This window comes from Mya arenaria, chromosome 8 (genome assembly GCF_026914265.1).
Source record: "Mya arenaria isolate MELC-2E11 chromosome 8, ASM2691426v1".
In the NCBI taxonomy this organism is placed as follows: Eukaryota; Metazoa; Mollusca; class Bivalvia; order Myida; family Myidae; genus Mya; species Mya arenaria.
Window position 1 is genome coordinate 54869013 of NC_069129.1, and position 19251 is coordinate 54888263.

General features: G+C 34.7%; 1 protein-coding gene across 1 annotated transcript; it reads right to left on the bottom strand.

Moving 5' to 3' along the window:
- Positions 1-3160: 3160 nt before the first annotated feature.
- LOC128243692 (basement membrane proteoglycan-like) lies at positions 3161-10988 on the bottom strand. Its single transcript, XM_052961598.1, has 5 exons — positions 10714-10988; positions 8183-8283; positions 6728-6923; positions 5794-5949; positions 3161-4027 (listed from the first exon to the last, which is right to left on the bottom strand). The coding sequence occupies exons 1-5, from the start codon at positions 10843-10845 to the stop codon at positions 3929-3931; spliced, it is 684 nt and encodes a 227-aa protein (XP_052817558.1). The 5' UTR covers positions 10846-10988; the 3' UTR covers positions 3161-3928.
- Between the last annotated feature and the right edge of the window lie 8263 nt (positions 10989-19251).

Below are 19251 nucleotides of genomic sequence, written 5' to 3' on the forward strand. Positions count from 1 at the left end.
AGGTTTGCTCCGGAATATTTGTTTTATTCTTTTTTTTATCTTGGTTGAGAACTGTGACTAGTATAGAGCAGAAAAACATGATTTCTAAGGTCACCCATGCCTTCAAAAATAATATAGCGTTTTCGCTTGGTTGATGATGTTTTCGTAGATAAAGATAAAAGTGCACAAAAACAAAAACCATTGAATTTAAATTACTGCATCCATCAATTAAAAACTCTTAAGACTAGTGTTTTCCTTCAACGTGCGTATAGTTTTCTTCACTGACTATAACTTTTAGTCTCTAAATAACTCGATGGTTTCCGTAAATAACTCGCATCAAATTGCAGACACTCTTAGGAGAGGCAAATTTTTGACATGTCAAAATTCTACGGTTTGATTTTTTTACGTAAACATCTCGTAACAATCCGTAAGGATTCTTAACCGTTCGCCACAACGCAAAACTCTCCGTAAACTGCTCGCAAGAATCCTGTAATGACTTGTAACATTTTTATACGATTTGTAACGGTTATTCTTCAATATGTTTATGGACTTATTTGTATCTATTTGAAACAACACCTAAACAGGTTGCAACTAGCACATAAAAGCTTTGATGAATAATATCATTCCGTAATATACTCATAATATACTGGTTACAATCCACAAAAAGCTCGTAATTACTCGTAACACAACTCTTTAATCGGTCGTAAAAGTGACCAAATCGTAAAGATCTGTGAATTTGTGCCATCCGGAAGGACTTATAACACAAATCCGTGTATGACGTGTTGAGGGACTATGGGGTTTAAAAACAATAATCTTGCACGCACAAGTGTTTTTCTACAATATAATTATTCAATAAATAGAAATAATATGTTTGCTGTGCATTGGGGGGTTTGACTGCTTTCAGTGAAACCTCTAGTTCATTTTGTAAGTAGTGTTATCATTGGTATTAAGTTTGCCACCATTGACAAAACATTTTACATTAACGATTACTTCAAACAAACGGTATTCAACGTTGTTTTTATGTAAAGTGATATAAATTGGAAGAGCACATTCCAATGACGTTTGTTGAATAGTTAACGAGGAATAGAACATGAATTATTCAAATACATAGAAATGTTAACAAAGAAACCTGTATTTGTTTTTCTCCCTCTGGAATGTGCACTTTCAAGGTAAAAATTGTTTTCGTAACATTTGCTTACCCAGCAAATTACAATGTATTTAAAATTATTTAAACGTGCTTAAAGCTGCACTTTCACAACTTGACAGTTTTGACCCTTTAAGTCTCAGAATCAGCTCATTATGGCACTAGTGCCTCCAATTCAATCATGTAAGACAACTCACAATTCAACAGATCTCAATTGTTTGGTACACTGTCGAAAATTTCATTTTTCTTAAAGCGTAAATAACGTTTTAAGCCATCAAACATCAATTTTCAAACGCAAATATGAAAACTGCGACCTGCTCTTTTGTCAGCAGTCTAATATCACTGGTTTCAAGAAATTAACGCCAAAAACGTCTTATTCCAAGAAAAAAATTAAAATGTTGTCAAAACAGTACATATGTGAGAGTACAACTTTAAGGTGAGCTTCTGTGATAAGCCACGTGTCGTCTTCTGTCGTGAACATTTGCCTGTGGTCGCTCTAGCAGCTACAGTTTTTGAAACTTTGTTAGACTGATAATCTTTATACATTGAAGGTCACATTCGAATATGGGTCATATAAGGTCAGTCTCAAATTCAGAAGTCAATCGTAGGAAATGAAATGTTGTTAACACCACATAAACTGCAAAATGTCTACCCAATGTTTATGGAACATCTAAAATAATTGTTTTCAAAAGTTCTATGTCGGGTTAATATGTCACCAGTTCAAAATCCATGTGAATACTGTCGAGGCCAATCTTCACGAAACTTTAGACTTATGCAATCAAGGCTAATAACGATCGAGGGTCAGGTCCGAATAAGGAAAGGTCACTCGCTCAGATAAGATATTGTTAATGCTCTTGATGCAGGAGTTTCTACTAACTCGTTCGGAAATTAGGATTTAATACATGAACATGTTCAAGTGTCTTGTTTATTGTACCTGATACAGATAAATATGTGTTGTATATATAAGTATGTGTCGTATATAGCTTTTTACTGTAACACGTTTGATCGTCTAGAGGGTTTTTAAGTTGGCCACTAGGTCATAATTTTATTCTAAAATAACATATTGCTAACAATATTGGGACTAAACACCAGATGATACCATTCCAATAAAAGAAGAAAGTTGTCAAAATAATACATAAAATTATGCAATCCATTGTTGGCGGAATAAAATAATCTATCTATCTATGCAACTGTTGCAGTTTTTGCTCATTTTTCCAATTTGGACTCTACTGGGGTTGTCTACCACTTAAGATCCAGTTCAAAAATTGCTTTGGTATATTTATCCTTACTCATCACGTGACTTCCACATGCTTAATATACACACTTCATTGCAAGGAAGGAGACAACGTAGACACAGAGCCCGACAGATCAACAACGGTAATGAAATTAAATTAATAGATTAAAACTTTTGAAAGTGACTAACTCTGCTGCAAATGAAAGCGATTTGCTAAAACGATTATTGATAATTTAGTATGTGCAACAATCACATGACTTGAAAGGTGTCCGTAAAAAACATTCTGCGATTTATTTTTTAAACTGGGAAACCATTATGCTATATTCTCAAACGGGGAATCTAAGCTGAGACAGTGACATGATTGCTTTTCTTTTAATTGTGTAACATGTTGTTTTATAGGCCTCATTCTAGCTCGCTTGACATTCTAGACCTGTTTTGAGGAAATACTGTATTTGCCGATTTTGGACCATCTGGTGTCTAGTCCATTTAAAAGGTCACTTTGGTACCCATTCTTTATTTAACTTGGTCAAACTGTTTGCTAAGTTCGATATTGTTGCTATGTCAATTAATAATTAGGTTAATTTATATCATTATATGCCAACAGTTTCTTTTTTCATACAATAGAGTCCACATGTTTCACCCAACCTTGTTGAAATGTGTTCAGAATGTTAGTCTGTATGAAATTTAGGTCAATATCGATGTCGGGTCATGACGGGGTAAGAAATAGGTAAAAAGAAAGAATAAACATTTAAAATATTTAAAAACTGTGGGAAAACACTGGTCAATAAACAAAACATTTTACATATTATAATTTTATTGCAAAATCTAAAGTTACCACAACAAATGGACGGATTTCATTACAACAATAATGACGGCTTTACACATACATTTCAGCGTTCTAAAAATGAGCCTCATCAACAATATATGCTACATGTTGGGATTATTGCAGCAATGTTTGCTACATACTTCTTAGTAAACAGTCTATGAAACACGTTAGTAAGGTGTTGAATGTTATAAATGCTATAATAAATAATGGACAGATCGGTGCTATGAGCATCTTAAGTTCTTAACGCAAGAAAGAAGTTCAATAATTTCAAAATGCATATACGGACAGGAAGCAGCCCTAAGCTCAGTTAACGCTAACTGTCGCCCATGATGGCTAACGTTTGTGAGTTGAACCAACTCACACATGATAGCCCAATGGTAGTGTATGCTCTGCGATAAAACAAGGATACAAAACAAAACAGTGTGCTAACATGAGCGACTGGTAACCTTAAATGATTGCAAGGTTGCGAGTGAGCTCTGTTGATATGAAAGCGTTGTCCATTATCCAACATAAGCGCTGTCACTTATAAGCCAGAAATTGCTGGACATTAAACATAATCATTTGTGAGCCATAAGTTGTAGGCCTTTTAAAAGGCCATGCCAATGTTCTAGCCGATTCGAAATAAGGAATAGACGGATTTTCAAGAAACCATCTAGGTGGGACCTTGGCGCTTCGACGTCGGCCTTTGAACATGCAAGACGTGGGCAAACTGAGAGAAATCATGACACTACACCGCGCCCATTGGTCAGTTACACTGTGAGATGGCGGCATATTTTGGTGGGGTCTCTATGCCGGTACTTATTTCTACTCTTCGTATACATCCTTCAAACTGTCCATTCTTTGGCTGAAATATAACAAATGCGTACGTTTAGGTCATAATGTTACATATGAATATTTTAATAAACACATCTTAACGTGTTTCGGTAATGGTTCAGATGTTAACTGTCTTATTTAAAGTAAGTCAGTATTTTTTTCATGTCCTTTTGATATCTTAACTTTTTAAATGTCCTTGCTATCTGAGCGAATTCTTGCATGCTAATTGCTTTTTACGTTGTTTACTATGGAACTGTATTATGTCGATTAAACCTTATTTATATGGACGAAATAAATGTTCCAGAAATTTGTCTGTCGGCGTCTGAGAACTGTACACCTTTGAAGTGGTCCATCAATTTAAATAATTAATTGCTTTTCGTGTAATTGTAACGTGCAGACTTTTGAACTAGAAAAGTAAATGTTATGTTAACATGTCCTTCGTCATGCAATGTCATTTGACATGGATCCCCACGGAGTTCGCAAACATTATTTTATGAGCGCGTCTGTTTTCTTATTGTTTGTTTTTTTAAAAGTCGAGGCTATGACTTTGCAGTTTTCTAGTAGTCAGCTGAATCGTTCAAACATTTTAGCCTTGGTCATGGCCCAAAATGCAACATTCAGTACAAAGTAAATATACTTCCAATGAAACGCATTTGTGAAGCATGGCACATCAATCTTGCTAAAACAATTGTAGAATTATGCCCCTTGACAGACGCTAGAAGACTTGGTCGAACATTGGAATGAGTTTCCTGTGAAAGACTTGGTCGAGATTTGGAATATGTTTTCTGTGAAAGACTTGGTCGATATTTGGAATATGTTTGCTGTGAAAGACTTGGACGAACATTGGAATCCGTTTGCTGTGTCTTTTTACATTGCAAATCATATATTGTATAATTAATGAATCATCTAAACAACGCATACACTCAGCACAACTGACTTGGAACACCGTAGAGAGCTAGATTCATTCCCTTTACCGTAAATACAATGTAATACGTAAATATCAGCAAATTCCCTCTCATCGGCTTAATCACAAAATGCGGTTAACCGCAGTCACATTAAACATGTAAACATTTAGATTAAAAGAAAGATATTCTCCGGTGCACAAAAATGATGCAAAATACGACGTTAATTTGACACCATGTTCGAAAGTTAAATGATAATCTATAAAGTTAGTGTCAGGGTATACATTATTATGATACTGAATTAAAACAAAATATAATGCAGCATTACAAACCCTAACACGTATGAACGGTATTTAGAACACATAAATGGAACCGAACTTATATTCAGCAACCATATGTGATATTTTGTTTTAATATACGGAATTTTATGTATTGTCTTATTATTAAGCTCTTTTGAAATCCTTTCATAATTGTGCCATATCAAGAAAAAGAAATAAATACTATATACAATTTAAACGTTCGCAGGCCCTATGCACTTCCTATGCATCAAACTTTCTTACTTCCTACATTCAAGGTCTATGTTCGCGTTTCAAATGGTTGCACAAATCACGCGTACCTTAGATAATAAAATATGCAAATAGGAAATGAGTCAGTTCCGTGTCTTTGCTCAAAATAAATATAAGATGTATTTTTGCATTCGACATTTTCCACTGAACTCGTTTACGGCCATCAAAATAAATCCAAATTTGCATCACATACACAGTAACTTTGGGTATAATTTAATAAAAAAAGTACTTAGGTTGTTTGTAGGTATATGTTCTAACTCTGTCTTAAATATATTTGAATACAATTTGTTTAATGACGACTTAATGGTTTTGTTTAAACGATCAAATACCTGAAGTTCCTGTACACTGAATGAGTCATCGTGCTCTGCATTTGTATTCCCAAAATTTAAGGAGGTGAAACCTTGACAGCCCACGTAGTACTGCTCGAAAAACTCCATGTCATCCAACATGAAGATGCCTTTTCGCCGTTTCCTGTGGAATTTTATCTGAAAATGAAAACAACATGGTTGTATAATAGGTCGGTGAACAGGCGAATCTAGTCAATGTGACACCTACAAATGACGTCTAGATACTCAAAGGTCCGCATATTGTATAACATGCCCAAAATACAATCATTAAACACACAGCTTGGTGCTAAGTTGAAGTGTTTCGGTATTCAATGAGCCTATCGACACAAATAAGGACCTAAGTATATTTGATGCGCGATCGTTTAAGCGTTGCGCAAAGTAGAACATTACTCAAACTGTTGCGCGAGTCGGTGTGTACTTTTAAGCCTTTCCGCACAGTAGAACCTTACTTAAACTGTTGCGCGAGGTGGGGTGTACTTTTAATTCTTGCGCAAAGTAGAATCTTGCTCAAACCGTTGGGCGAGGTGGTGTGTACTTTTAAGCGTTGCGCAAAGTAGAACCTTACTGTAATTGTTGCGCGAGGTCGGACCATTAGTCTTTAACATTGCCCAAAGTTGGAATTAAGTCTAACTCTGAGCGCAATGTTAGACCTAAGTCAAACCGTTAAGCAAAGTCGAAGCAAAGTATGTTGGTTGCGCCGAGTCGGGCATAAGTCTTACCGTTTTGCAAAGTCGGTCGTAAGTTTATGTCGGACCATAGACTAACCGTTGCGCGAAGTCGGAGCTAAAATAGTTCCTTGCGCAAAGTTGGACCTCAGTCTTGTTGTAAAATAGTTTAGTTTAGTGTCCTTTGTCTATTTTGATGATACCATTAACAAAACGCTTCTCGTCGTAGCAGAGAACACATATGTTCTTACTTTATGCCATTCTCCATCGTCGACCCGGAACCTAGGGATTGTTAGATCGGCGTATGATGATTTACATCGGACTTTGAACTGTACGTAACCGTCGCGGATCTCAGCAGACACCATATCGTACACGTCATTACGTCGCACGGCGTAAAACAACGTGCCGTTCCCGGAGTTCGTCTTGAACTCGAACCTGAACGTATGCCTGCAAAAGAAGTGACTTTCCGTGTTAACCATGACTACTAACCATCCTTATAACAGTATTTTGGGTTGGCTATAAGGTATCACATAAATATTGAGCCAGACAGCTTTACCGACAAGGAAGATTATTTTTATATTTAATTTGTCGAAATGAGCAGCAATTTAAAATGAGCATTTGCAAAATGGACAATTTTGAATACACTTTGATTTAAAGCTATTGATCATTGAAACGTGATTTAATGTTATTGAACTCCGTCAACTTTATAGCTACAAATGGTTTATGATATGAAACGACATTTAATCTTGTAATTATGATATTCAATGGTAATTTCTCTATCATAAAATAAAACTTAAACGAATAAAATACCCTGGATGTCAATTACTGAATAGGTACATATTGAACATCGATAATAGACCTAATCAAAAGAGAAAATATAGCAAAAGACACATTTATATAAGGAATGGCGCCCTTTGACATATCAAACCCATCTCGTTTAAATTTACAGTCCAAGCTCCTAGTCTGAACATACACTTTAAACGTTCTTAATTGTTCAGAGGTATACAGTGATTTAGTGCACCACATTTATCACTTTATTATTAACAACTCGTTATAATTGACGCAAACGACTATTCTTCGTCCTTAACAAAGCTACCGAATCCTGCGAAGATGAACTTTTTTAACATTTGGTTTAACCAGTATTCATTTGACAATTGGCAGTGCTACTTATTAATAACGAGAACAAATCATACATAGTGAATTCAAATATGATAACAATGTTAACCATAGTTTATAAATATTACAGAATTAAGAAGTAACCAAAACGGCTGTAGTTTTTTACGCATTTACGTTTTTTTTCTAAGTCTCATTTACGCATTTACATCTTGTAATGCCCGATGGACTCGTACTACGCTGCTTGCATAGTATTTAATTACCCCTCCAATATGAACATGAATGCCAGGAAGGGGTATTTTACCATTTAAGTATTTTTTTCTTTTGTATTTTTACATTTCTCTAGACTCTAAGTACAAACTTAGCAAAGGCCACAATTAATTAATAGGTTTTTTTGCGTTTGCAACCCACACATTTAGGTGTGAGTAGATTGGTTTTTAAATCTGAGAACAATATTCTGTGATGAAAACAAACACATTATGATCAATGGAGACTTTCTGGTCGCGGGTGTTTTTTGTAAGTCGGGAAACATCAATTAAACTATTCATTTAGTGTATCTTTATAATAAATATATTATGAATAACGCTACTCACCCATCGTCGAAGGGCTCTGAGAGGGTGTCGATATAAACATTGCTTTGTTCTATTGGTTCAATCTTCACCCCAGCATCACCTTCTATATCCACCACAGAACCCTGAAATACGGTGAAGGGTTCATATAATTCGTGTTTGTTTCGTGATTGTTTCAATTGTAGCAATCATTTCATGTTGCGATATTTTGATCATCTATGATATAAGGGTAATTGTAGTTGTTGATGTTGCACTGTGTGAAGAAATAGTTTATACGATTTGTAACTCGATTGTGAAGGCAGCCAGATGCTGATTTGGGTCACCCTCGAGGACCTTCCGTGGGCAAGAAACCAGTCCTGGTGCCTTTACGAGAGGCAATGGGAATGAACCCGCTACAAGCCATTGGATGAGAGGCGGACACTTATATCACTGGTCCCCCACCCCATCAACATACCAAACCTTGTTCACAGAACTTAGAATCACGGATGTTGGGGAGTGGGAGAGGATAGAGCAAAGAGTGCATTTAAGCAATAACTCAAAACTCCTTTTGATTACAAATAAGCATGGCCAACTTGAAGGAAATCTGGTGTCTGGAAAACTCTTAAAGAGTTAAATAATAAAATACTTATTGAAAGTGGCACAACCTATTGTGAGTATAAAAACCATGCGAAAATGTTTTCGATGTTTACGGAATTCCTTTTGATGTATTTAGAACAATAATTACCCAATTTAAACGTTAATGTTGAAGATTTTGATAAACTTTTCCCGTTGATATTTCAAAGGTTCACATTCCAATCAACACATTAAAAGTGTGTTTTCCTCCCTTTAAAGTGACATCATATCAGAACATGTATATAATATACATAATTGTAACTTTATTATAGCGCGCATTGCCTTTGAAAGTACTAAATTGTTATGTTATTAAGTTATGAAGCAATTTACGTGACTGTAGGTCAATCTTACAGAGGATGCATGTCATTGTTGAAGCCATTGCACCATAGAGACCAACGCAACGGTTGAAGCGGACAAACCGCTCCTATGATATTCTACCTCCCCAAGAAACTTATTTTCGTCCGATCTGTGTGAATTTCGAGATTTATGGCTATCATGTTAAGAGCCTACTATATAAGCGACGAGTGAGTGGGTGGGTTTATTTTAGGTAATTTCGGAATACGCATTTATGATTTACGTCAAGAGGTTAATTTATAAGCTATATTTAAACTTCATATTCCAAATTTCGTTTAATTGTATGTAATTATGATTGCATTATTCAAGTCATATTCTATTTTGATGTTCGTGATGTACTTTGGTACTCTTAAATGCTTTGTATGACTTATAAAAATAAACAAATAAACACACAAACAAACAAACAAACAAACAACAGATGCCGGTGAAATCAATAGTTTATATGCCAAATAGAGATAAATGCCCATGAGATAAATTTGTCCCCCTGAAAACCCCCGGCCCAAATAAAAATACCCGTGTGGGAAAATTTGCCCGTGCGATAAATTTGTCCCCCTGAAACCCCCCGGGCCAAAATAATACCCGTGTAGGAAAATTTGCCCGTGCGATGTTTTGGTCGCGATGACACGGGAACTAAATATTCGATAAGTTAAATAGAAATTCAATAGATTTAATTTAAAAAATATATGATTAAACATATCAATAAAGCTTCTATCATTAACAGTTGATCAAAACATCTATATTATTTTAATGCTACAATAATTCCCAGAAGGTTGTAGTCATTTCGAAAACAATATATAAAGTTCGTGAATCCTTTAAAAATCTAGAATAAGACTGTCAGAAAACTGAACGTGTTCTTGCTTATTCAACAAAAACAAATAAAAAACAACTGAGTGTTTGAAATTCATGAACGCTTTTAATGTATCAGCTAAATGAAATGAGTTAGCTTTTGAATCATCGCATTTTGAGCCTTAACCAGCTGATATGTGTTTCAAAGGACGACTCAATAACCCAACTTGAAATAGAAATAGTTTAATCAGACATGAACATTGTAACATATTAGTTTATTTCATAAACCGTTGACAAAATAATTGGTCCTATAATTTGACATGTTTATTTTAATTAGTTGCTAAAAACAGTCAGTATTATTTGCTAATAAAGTACGTACGGAATTTCATCTTATTTCTGATCATCTAAAAACAAAATGAGTTCATGTTGCCGACTTTTAGCCCTTAGAGTATTCAATACCACTGTCCAGCTATTAAATTTAATATATAATTATTATATACGCTATAAACAACTTTATAAATGAGCGTTCGGAACACTGAATTTTCGGAAAGCGACGTGGGAAATGAATTTAATTTAAAATAATTTTTTTTACAAAAAGCCTATGTTTTCGACAATTAAGTTGTGATTTAACACTCAATTAATTTCATTAAAATAATCAAGATATAAATTTAGCACAAGGACTTCAAACAGGAATAATTGTGTTGGAATAACGATCAAAGTATACGAACTAAAGCTTAAAAATCTGACACTCGATTTAAAATAATACTATCCTAGTACTTCGACGCTCTTTACCAATTACTTACCCCTTTACAAGATGTGCGTTCACGTTGCAGGCTTCTACGTAAATTCCGGGCATCGACATCAAATGACGTCAACGTCAAACATACAAAATAAATCAAACGCGTAACTCCTGATGTTAACGTATTTATTTTCATAGCGTCTTTTATTGTAGCTGTCAACTTAATGAAATCTGTATTAAAACGCTGATATTTTTGTGCTGAGCTGATGAAGAACGATTACAATTCTTCCGAATGTTATGTTTTCCCAATGTCAGACGGAGAGTCAAACCTATACTGATCGTGAGACCTTGGCGGCGATGTTTAAATACTGCTATCGCCTTTATAGTATGCATAAATTACGAAATGTCTCAGGTACGCGCCACTAGCAATAAACGCTCGTTCATTCATTCACAACTTTATCGGTCGAAGGTCTAGCTTCAGCGTAGCTTTTATTTCATTGCTGAAGAGAAAATAGCGCAAACAGACCATCCACTATCAGCAAACCGATGACAAAATACATCAATATCTTTTATTTTATTATAGAAATTAATGAAGTGATAGTTACGGTTGTCCATGCTTTGGGGAAATAGCAATTGTTTCATTCTGTAAGTTGATATATAAACGATAAAAACAAACGAATATAAATGAGATACGTCCCTGTGATTGTATTTCTCATTGTGTTCCATATTTGGAAGATAACTTTACTACGGCACGTGATGTCATTCATTCATTTATTAATATTGTTCAGCCTGAGTAGTACGTTATGTTAGCTGTATATCCATGTTTAATGAACTTATGTGTCAATGGGGGCATGTAAACATGACATGTAGGTTTAAAGATAATGTTTGAATATTTGAAATATCGCACAGTCATCCGTTAAATAATAAATCATTCGTTAATCTTTCGTTAAGCATTTTGCTATATATGCCTGTTTTATTGCCTATCGTTATAAATCATTTTTAAACATATTGCCATTATAGATAACACCGGTAATCTATTATTTACCATTAATTTAAAAGTAAACAAGGATTTCATCATATTCGAAACGTGACTCATACTTAAACTATTAAGGTAAAAACAAACAATAACTGTCAACATTCGTTGAAGAAAAGAATCCTTGTAAATTACAAGAAAAAGCAAAAACAAAGGAATGTCGATGTGTCTACATTGCAGTCATACGACTAATTGAGAGAGGTTGCGAAACTGTACGTATATTAAGCACAATGTTTGAGAACTACATACAGTTACATAAGCGCACCATCCAGGTACGCTCATAATGTGCAAGTTTAAGCCTAAGTCACACATTCAGGATTTTTACTGCCGTCCTTGATAGGACCATTCCCGATTAAAATGTGTCAAAAGTCGGATCAAGATCCTGCGATTCGTGGCTGGAAATTCAAACTTTTATTAAAATTTGTAAAAACATTTATTTAATCACGACAACATATTATCAGGAGGCGTCCCGATCCAGCCGTTTCCAGCAGAATTCGTCCCGATTATCCCGTTCTCAATCCGATTCTGATCCGATTTGTATCTTTGTCATGGTAAAAAAAGACCGAATCTGTCACGACATAGTCACGATTGTAACCCGACTATACAAAATCGGCTGTGTTTCCCGAATGTTACGGGACGCACCTAACTGTCGGGAGTGCTTGGCCGACCTCTCCGGACCATTCCCGATCCGTAGAACTCTGTTACGAACATACACGACTGCGTTCAGACAATGATAGGACATTCCAGATCATTGAGGATAGTAATCCGACTTTTTCGCTTTTCGTGTCGTAGCGCTATCTGATCTCAAACGGGAGCCATAATCGGCACTGTGTGAACGCCGCATTAACACATTGACATATAGGTGTAGTTTATGTCAGAAACAGTAAAACAATATTATATAACACACTAGGTTTCACCTTCCTGACCAATACAGTACCACCTATTGTTATCAATACAAAGAAAGTTATGATCTACAAAGGCAAAAACAATTTTGGAAACATCTTACGTTTTGAAAACTCTTCGAAATTGAATAAAACCGCGATAATTATTGACTTCGGCTTTAAGCTCGTAAACACTTTAAAGCAAGTCAAACAGCCATCGTCTCTAATGCATTCAACGACTACGTTGCCTAATATTACAAAACACTTCATATAACATGAAAGAATATTTTCAAAGTTGTCTTGTCGACGTCAGAGATCAATGTAAATAAGAAACAGCATCTTGATAAATAGTTTATTGTTCTATACGACAGTCCAAATTCTATCGTCTTTAAAGAGACGTTTTATTTTTAACATTTGAACGTTTTATGATCGTCAATGTGTATTTCATTAAAGAAGAATTATTGTTTTTAGATTTTATATATAACGAATGTATTAATTTGCAGAACCGCTTTTGCTTTATTTGCGCTCATTGCCAGCATTATTTTAAAAAATCAATTAAACATCGTTAAGACCATACCGCAGAGGGGGGGGGGGGGGGTACACATAGGTTGCATGAGGGTAAAATATGATCTACGTTTATTATTTAGCCACGTGCCAAACAAATTTCCAAGCCGTCCGTTATGCTTGACGAACGGGAACCAAACTATTATTCATCTCCTATGCGGTCTGTTGACGTACGCTCAGAATCTTTAACGTTCAATCGCACGTGATTAAAAAAAAAGAAAAAGATTAAACAAGATTTTGTAAAGACGACGTATCAAAACAAACTACCATGCACGTATACATTAAATGTTTACTGAAAGACAAAGATGACGGCGACAGGAGTTGTAACAACGACACAACGGGAGCGGCAATAACGATGACAAAACAATGACGACATTATAACTAACGGCGACAGGACCGGCAGTAACGTCAATTACGATAGTAGCAACTAACGGCGTCGGAACCCGTAGTTACATTGACGATGATAGTGGTGACAATGGTTTGACACGAAAACAAAAATGGATCAACTGTGTTGGAGTCGATTATATCGGCGATGAGATGGGAAACAACGGAAGAAGCAGGGCTAATAACGGCGGTATGAAATGACACAAGGGTTGTGGTAGGTGCTACAGCGCCAGCTGACTGAACAAACACAAAATTGGATATACATCTTCGTACATTTAAAATGACCTTATATGCGTATTTCCGTTTTTCACACTATCGCGATTATTATTTTTTGGTCGTATTGAAAACCCCGATTTTCAAATTGAACTAGTATATTATATTTCAATAAGAGTCTATCATTTATGGAATTATTTTTTGACAAAAATAAATAACGATGATTGTTATCACAATAATGATGAAACACACAAAATCTTTCTCTTTTACAAAAAGAGACTTCGCAAACGACTAAAACATCATGTCAGCGGTAAATTTTACACGTAAAGGAACACGTATAACTAAACTGGGTGTTTCCGACAACCTATTTACATATAACCACAATTCAATGTGTTTCCGGCAACCTCTCTTTATAGAACCACAACCCCAACGCAAACCGAACATTACCACTAAGATATATCTATTAATGAATAAAAGCTTATTCAATGTTGGCTAATGAAAACAGTATCACAACAAGACACACTTTTGTCCCGGATAAAATAAAATGGTAAGATGCTTTTTAATCAGCGTTTTTGTCTCCAATTTTATGCCAATTGTTCAGTTTTGGGTTTAGTCGGTTGTGCCGTAGCCTCTTGGTTTTCGCCAGCATCTTTGTTTATTTGGTTTGATTCTCGGCTTGTCCCTGAAGTTCTAATTGTACTAAAATAACAACGTTCTTAAGTATTTCATAAACTTGTCGAGGGGCTACCCCACTACACCTCCGAAATGTCACAGCGGGAAGGGCCATTAAATCCATATAGCACGTTCGAATATACCTTTCGAAGGCATCGTTTTTTTACATAAATGATTAAAAATGAGACCAAAATATAGTTTATATCTCATTATTTGAAGAAGTGCAAAACGAATAGGGAAATTCAGCATCATAAAACGTTGCAAGCTTAAAGATAAGCTTGAAGAGCAAGATAACTCCTACCATATAGGCAAGTAACAGAACAACAGCGAAGCTCTTACTTTAGTAAAACCTAGTTAAGATTCATCTAAAAGCATATCTTCTGGTATTCAAATACGCCGGGTATGTTATCTTCTGGTATTCAAATACGCCGGGTATGTTAGATTCATCTAAAAGCGTATCTTCTGGTATTCAAATACGCCGGGTATGTTATCTTCTGGTATTCAAATACGCCGGGTATGTTAGATTCATCTAAAAGTATATCTTCTGGTATTCAAATACGCCGGGTATGTTATCTTCTGGTATTCAAATACGCCGGGTATGTTATCTTCTGGTATTCAAATACGCCGGGTATGTAAGATTCATCTAAAAGCATATCTTCTGGTATTCAAATACGCCGGATATGTTATCTTCTGGTATTCAAATACGCCGGGTATGTTATCTTCTGGTATTCAAATACGCCGGGTATGTTATCTTCTGGTATTCAAATACGCCGGGTATGTTAGATTCATCTAAAAGCATATCTTCTGGTATTCAAATACGCCGGGTATGTTAGATTCATCTAAAAGCATATCTTCTGGTATTCAAATACGCCGGGTATGTTAGCCATACGATTTACTACCGTATTTACCGGGTAATGATTTACAAATGTTTGTAAGGTAAAGAAAATAATCGTGCGCTTTTTTCAACTTAAGTTATTAAAAGATAGTATTTCTACCATTTGGATTATAGTAGATCACAGTAAATCTTTATGCATTCACCAATCATTTAATATGTTTGCGTTTTCAGCTTAAATACACGGTTACAATATTTTTATCAATACTTAATATTTTCCAAAAATGAATTATTAAGTAAGTTGTTAAAGGGTTAACAGTCAAAGTATATGTTTGTTATACATGTGTATGCATTGATACTGAATAAGTGTGTCACTTTAAACAGTTGCCATGGTAACTTTAGAGTCTAGTTTTCTTAAGAAACTGTAATTGTTGTCTAAAAACCTTTGTATTTTCAATGTGATACTTTTTTAGAATGTCCGCTTCAGTCAAGGAAATATTTCTGTTATTTGTTAATCATTTGGTCATACTTTGTATACAATTATTTTTATAATTTAACCTTGAAAATTGCTGACAATCTCATACTTATATTGAAATATTCAGAATTGCTAGATGGGTTGAAGTTCACCTTTATTACAATTGGCAGGCAAATCATGGCAAGATATACATAATTCTCCTTTTTAACAAAAAGCGATGTCTAAAGCATGTTTTGTATTTTTATTGAATGGTTACCATGGCAACTAATTTTTTGTTTGCCTTTAATCTTTCTATTTATAATACTACTAAAAATGCAACAGTCAAGCAGTGAATGGTAGAATGTAAATGTTCTTTGTCTTTTACCCTTTTCTAGCTCATTCTTCCAAATATAAAGCATTTTTGAAATTTCTTAAAAATGGACGTTTTGTTATCATTTTTTTAAAGTGAAATAATTTGCTTAAAACATTGTTTAGGTTCTGATATTTAGGAATGTGTATTAAATTTATAGAAAATAAACAAAATGTGTTGTTTGACATTATTTATTTCATTTAAATTCCGAAGTTTTGAATTTGACCTATTTTGGCAGAAAAAATTGATAAAAATGTAAAATTAAAAGGGCAATAATTCTGTAAAAAATTGATGGATTTTGAAAAAATGTGCATATTTGAGTTTGTAATGACGTAACCTTTAAAATGGTATATCACTTTAATATACCGCATTAAATTATTTTTTTACGTTGTTATTCAATTTGCTAACTTAAGTAGGTTAAGTACACTCCAGGATGTGTATTTTTAACATGTTTGTCGAAAAAATAAAAAAGACGCATCGATTGAATTGCATAACAATTAGGAAAAAATGTTTGTTTTAGGCATAAACGGAAAAATGCACGGTCCAAAAACGTTTCCATACTACAAGCAGAAAATTCATTTCTACGAAGATGTATTCAAACTTATTATTTATGGCATTCGATTAAAAACAAACGCATGGATGCATGCCGATTTTTCTTAATGCTCACATAACCATACGGAAGAGATTCGGTATAAAGACGTATATACTAATGATGTGATGATGTAGTATTTTCGAAATGTTTTATGTCGACATGACAATGTATAACACAAAGTTGTGTAAAAATTATGCTTGTCAGCTTGTTCACTTATTAAGTGGAATTGCTGATACAAGTGAGTCGACATATCAGGTTAAACAAGTTATGCGGACCGCCAAATAATAAATAAAAGTTGACATAGCATGTCTAATAAATTTCGTTAATAAGACATACGTCCTAACACTCAGTTTTAAATAAGTTGATAAGTTAACATAAATATGGCAAAATGCCGCGAAATAACAAGTCGTGTCAACATAAAGGAATAACGTCACCATTACGTCATATGTACTTCCGTTGTGTGGAAAATTCTCAATAAAAAAAATGTTCTTATGATTGATAGACATGTTTTCACATGCTCAGTACACTGTCAATCAAAACTATCATTATTCCTGAAACTTTTATACCTCAAGTATCTATTCTTGCTTGATTTATCATTTAGAGTAGAGATTTATGCATAAACCGCTGCCCTATAGTTGAAAGGTCATTTTGGAAGATCTGTCATGGCGGACGGTGCAATTTTTAGAGTTTGTTTTTCAAGTGGAGTGATTTTTCTTAGGAATAACTTGACCCCCCTTTTTTATTGGCTTAAAAGGTAATTTAAAGCTTGTACTTTAAGAATACATGTGGTTATCATAGCCTGCATTCGCTCGAAATGCCTTTAAATGTTGTCTAAAAATTATAATTTTACATTGAATTACATAGGGAATAACAATGGTGGTGTGTAACCTAAAACAAGTGGGCAAGATTTATAATACATGATCACACCAGCAGTGTATGCTTCATACATTCGGAGAGTATATTGCGAGGACAAAAGGTAAATACTGTTTTTCAGACTTGAACTCACCGATACGTAAATAACAAACTTTAATTATTAACAAGTTGAATACAGCCGACCTTTTCATTGTTTCCAGTTACATAACACCATCGTGGCAGATATTAAGTGCACTCTGTACTGTTATGTTGATCAGGCTTCAGTAAAAATAAATAAAAGATCTAAGAATCGATCTGTTTTTCTCTTTTGCTTCAGTGACGTAAATTTAATTAACTAATAATAAGCTCCAGATACGGATGATTCAGTTATACATTTATGAATCACTTGTCGAGTTATACGTTGAGCAACACTGAGCTTATTAAACGTTGGCGGATTCACGTTAACGACATGAATGGGGTGCCCGTTAATTAATCTTGTATCAAACCTGATTACACAAATATAGCCTTGTTTGTCCAAGCTTTGAACGCGGTCAACATAAATGTCATATTTTTTTTCTGTTTTCTCATATCTGATTGAACTGCTGATTAAGACTTTAACGTAAATATCTGAGGTTTGTTTGCAAAATTGCATGCGACCTTAGATGTAAGGAAGTTTATCGATAATTTCTATTTTGATACCTACCTGAAGCCCTTCAGTTTGCAACAAAGCATTATAAAACCTAATCAAAAGTGTCAATGAGGATTCTTGGGAGATCTTTTAGAAAGCACCAATAATTCTTGCAGAGCAGGCTTTAACAAAAAAGGCCGCACTTAGTGAGTAAAGGAAAGGAGTCATGGCTGCATGATTCAGTTGCGCTCCCATCCGTCAATTCAATTCATCCTTCTTAAAGTTCATTTAAACAAGCAGTGCATATTTTCTATATTTGTCCAGAAAACAACAACACTTATTTGAAAAGGCTGGTCTGACGAATCAAACTTCAGTACACATTTAATTAAAAGTTGATTATTCATTCTTGACTAATATGAAAATATGCTAACACAATTCACTAGAACTATCACAGAGGTGATGGATACTCTCGAACGCCGGTTGGACACATATATGGCCAAATATCGAGTGTTAGAACTAAAAACGTGAGCACGTATCTGACGTCCACAAATCTTTTAAGAAGTATCACGTGTCTATGTGTTATTCTTTTCGAGGTACATGCGACATAATAGTTGTAGACCACTTTCTACTCAGGGGTCCTAACTCTCGTTGGACAAAAGCTCACACGAATTGCCCGGGTACACAATTTTCCATGACGCTTTCCGAAGTATGCAGTTTCTTTTGTGATGGGGCAATACTTTTCAACTGTATGAAACTCATTTTTTTTTCAGAACGCATCTACTTAGTCTTTTAAACCAGATGAAATGTCGGAAAAAGTGCAGATGCACGTCTTCCCGTACTGACAAACAAATCAATTAAGTTTATTTATACAATTGTGTTAAAAGTACAATGCTTTTTGGGCTACATGCATCACAATATTTTGTGATCTGAAGTGCAAGACAGGACGTGCGCAACTCATATATAGCCCCCAGATGTATCCAGGGAATGTTTTTTTTTCTATTTTAGTGCTTATTGTAACTTCGAAAGAAATCTGACAGATTAATGTTATCAAGAATCATTTTTAATTGAAAGTAAGTATATTAAAGTAAACCTACCATTGTATGGTCAATTGTATTGTTTTCGTAAGT

Excerpts from the sequence above, each read along its gene's own strand:
- LOC128243692 (XM_052961598.1), bottom strand. The coding sequence starts at position 10,845 with ATGAAAATAAATACGTTAACATCAGGAGTTACGCGTTTGATTTATTTT. Across the intron at positions 8,284-10,713 it reads AACGCACATCTTGTAAAGGG|GGTTCTGTGGTGGATATAGA; the intron begins GTAAGTAATTGG and ends ACCGTATTTCAG. Across the intron at positions 5,950-6,727 it reads ACGATGGAGAATGGCATAAA|ATAAAATTCCACAGGAAACG; the intron begins GTAAGAACATAT and ends TTTCATTTTCAG.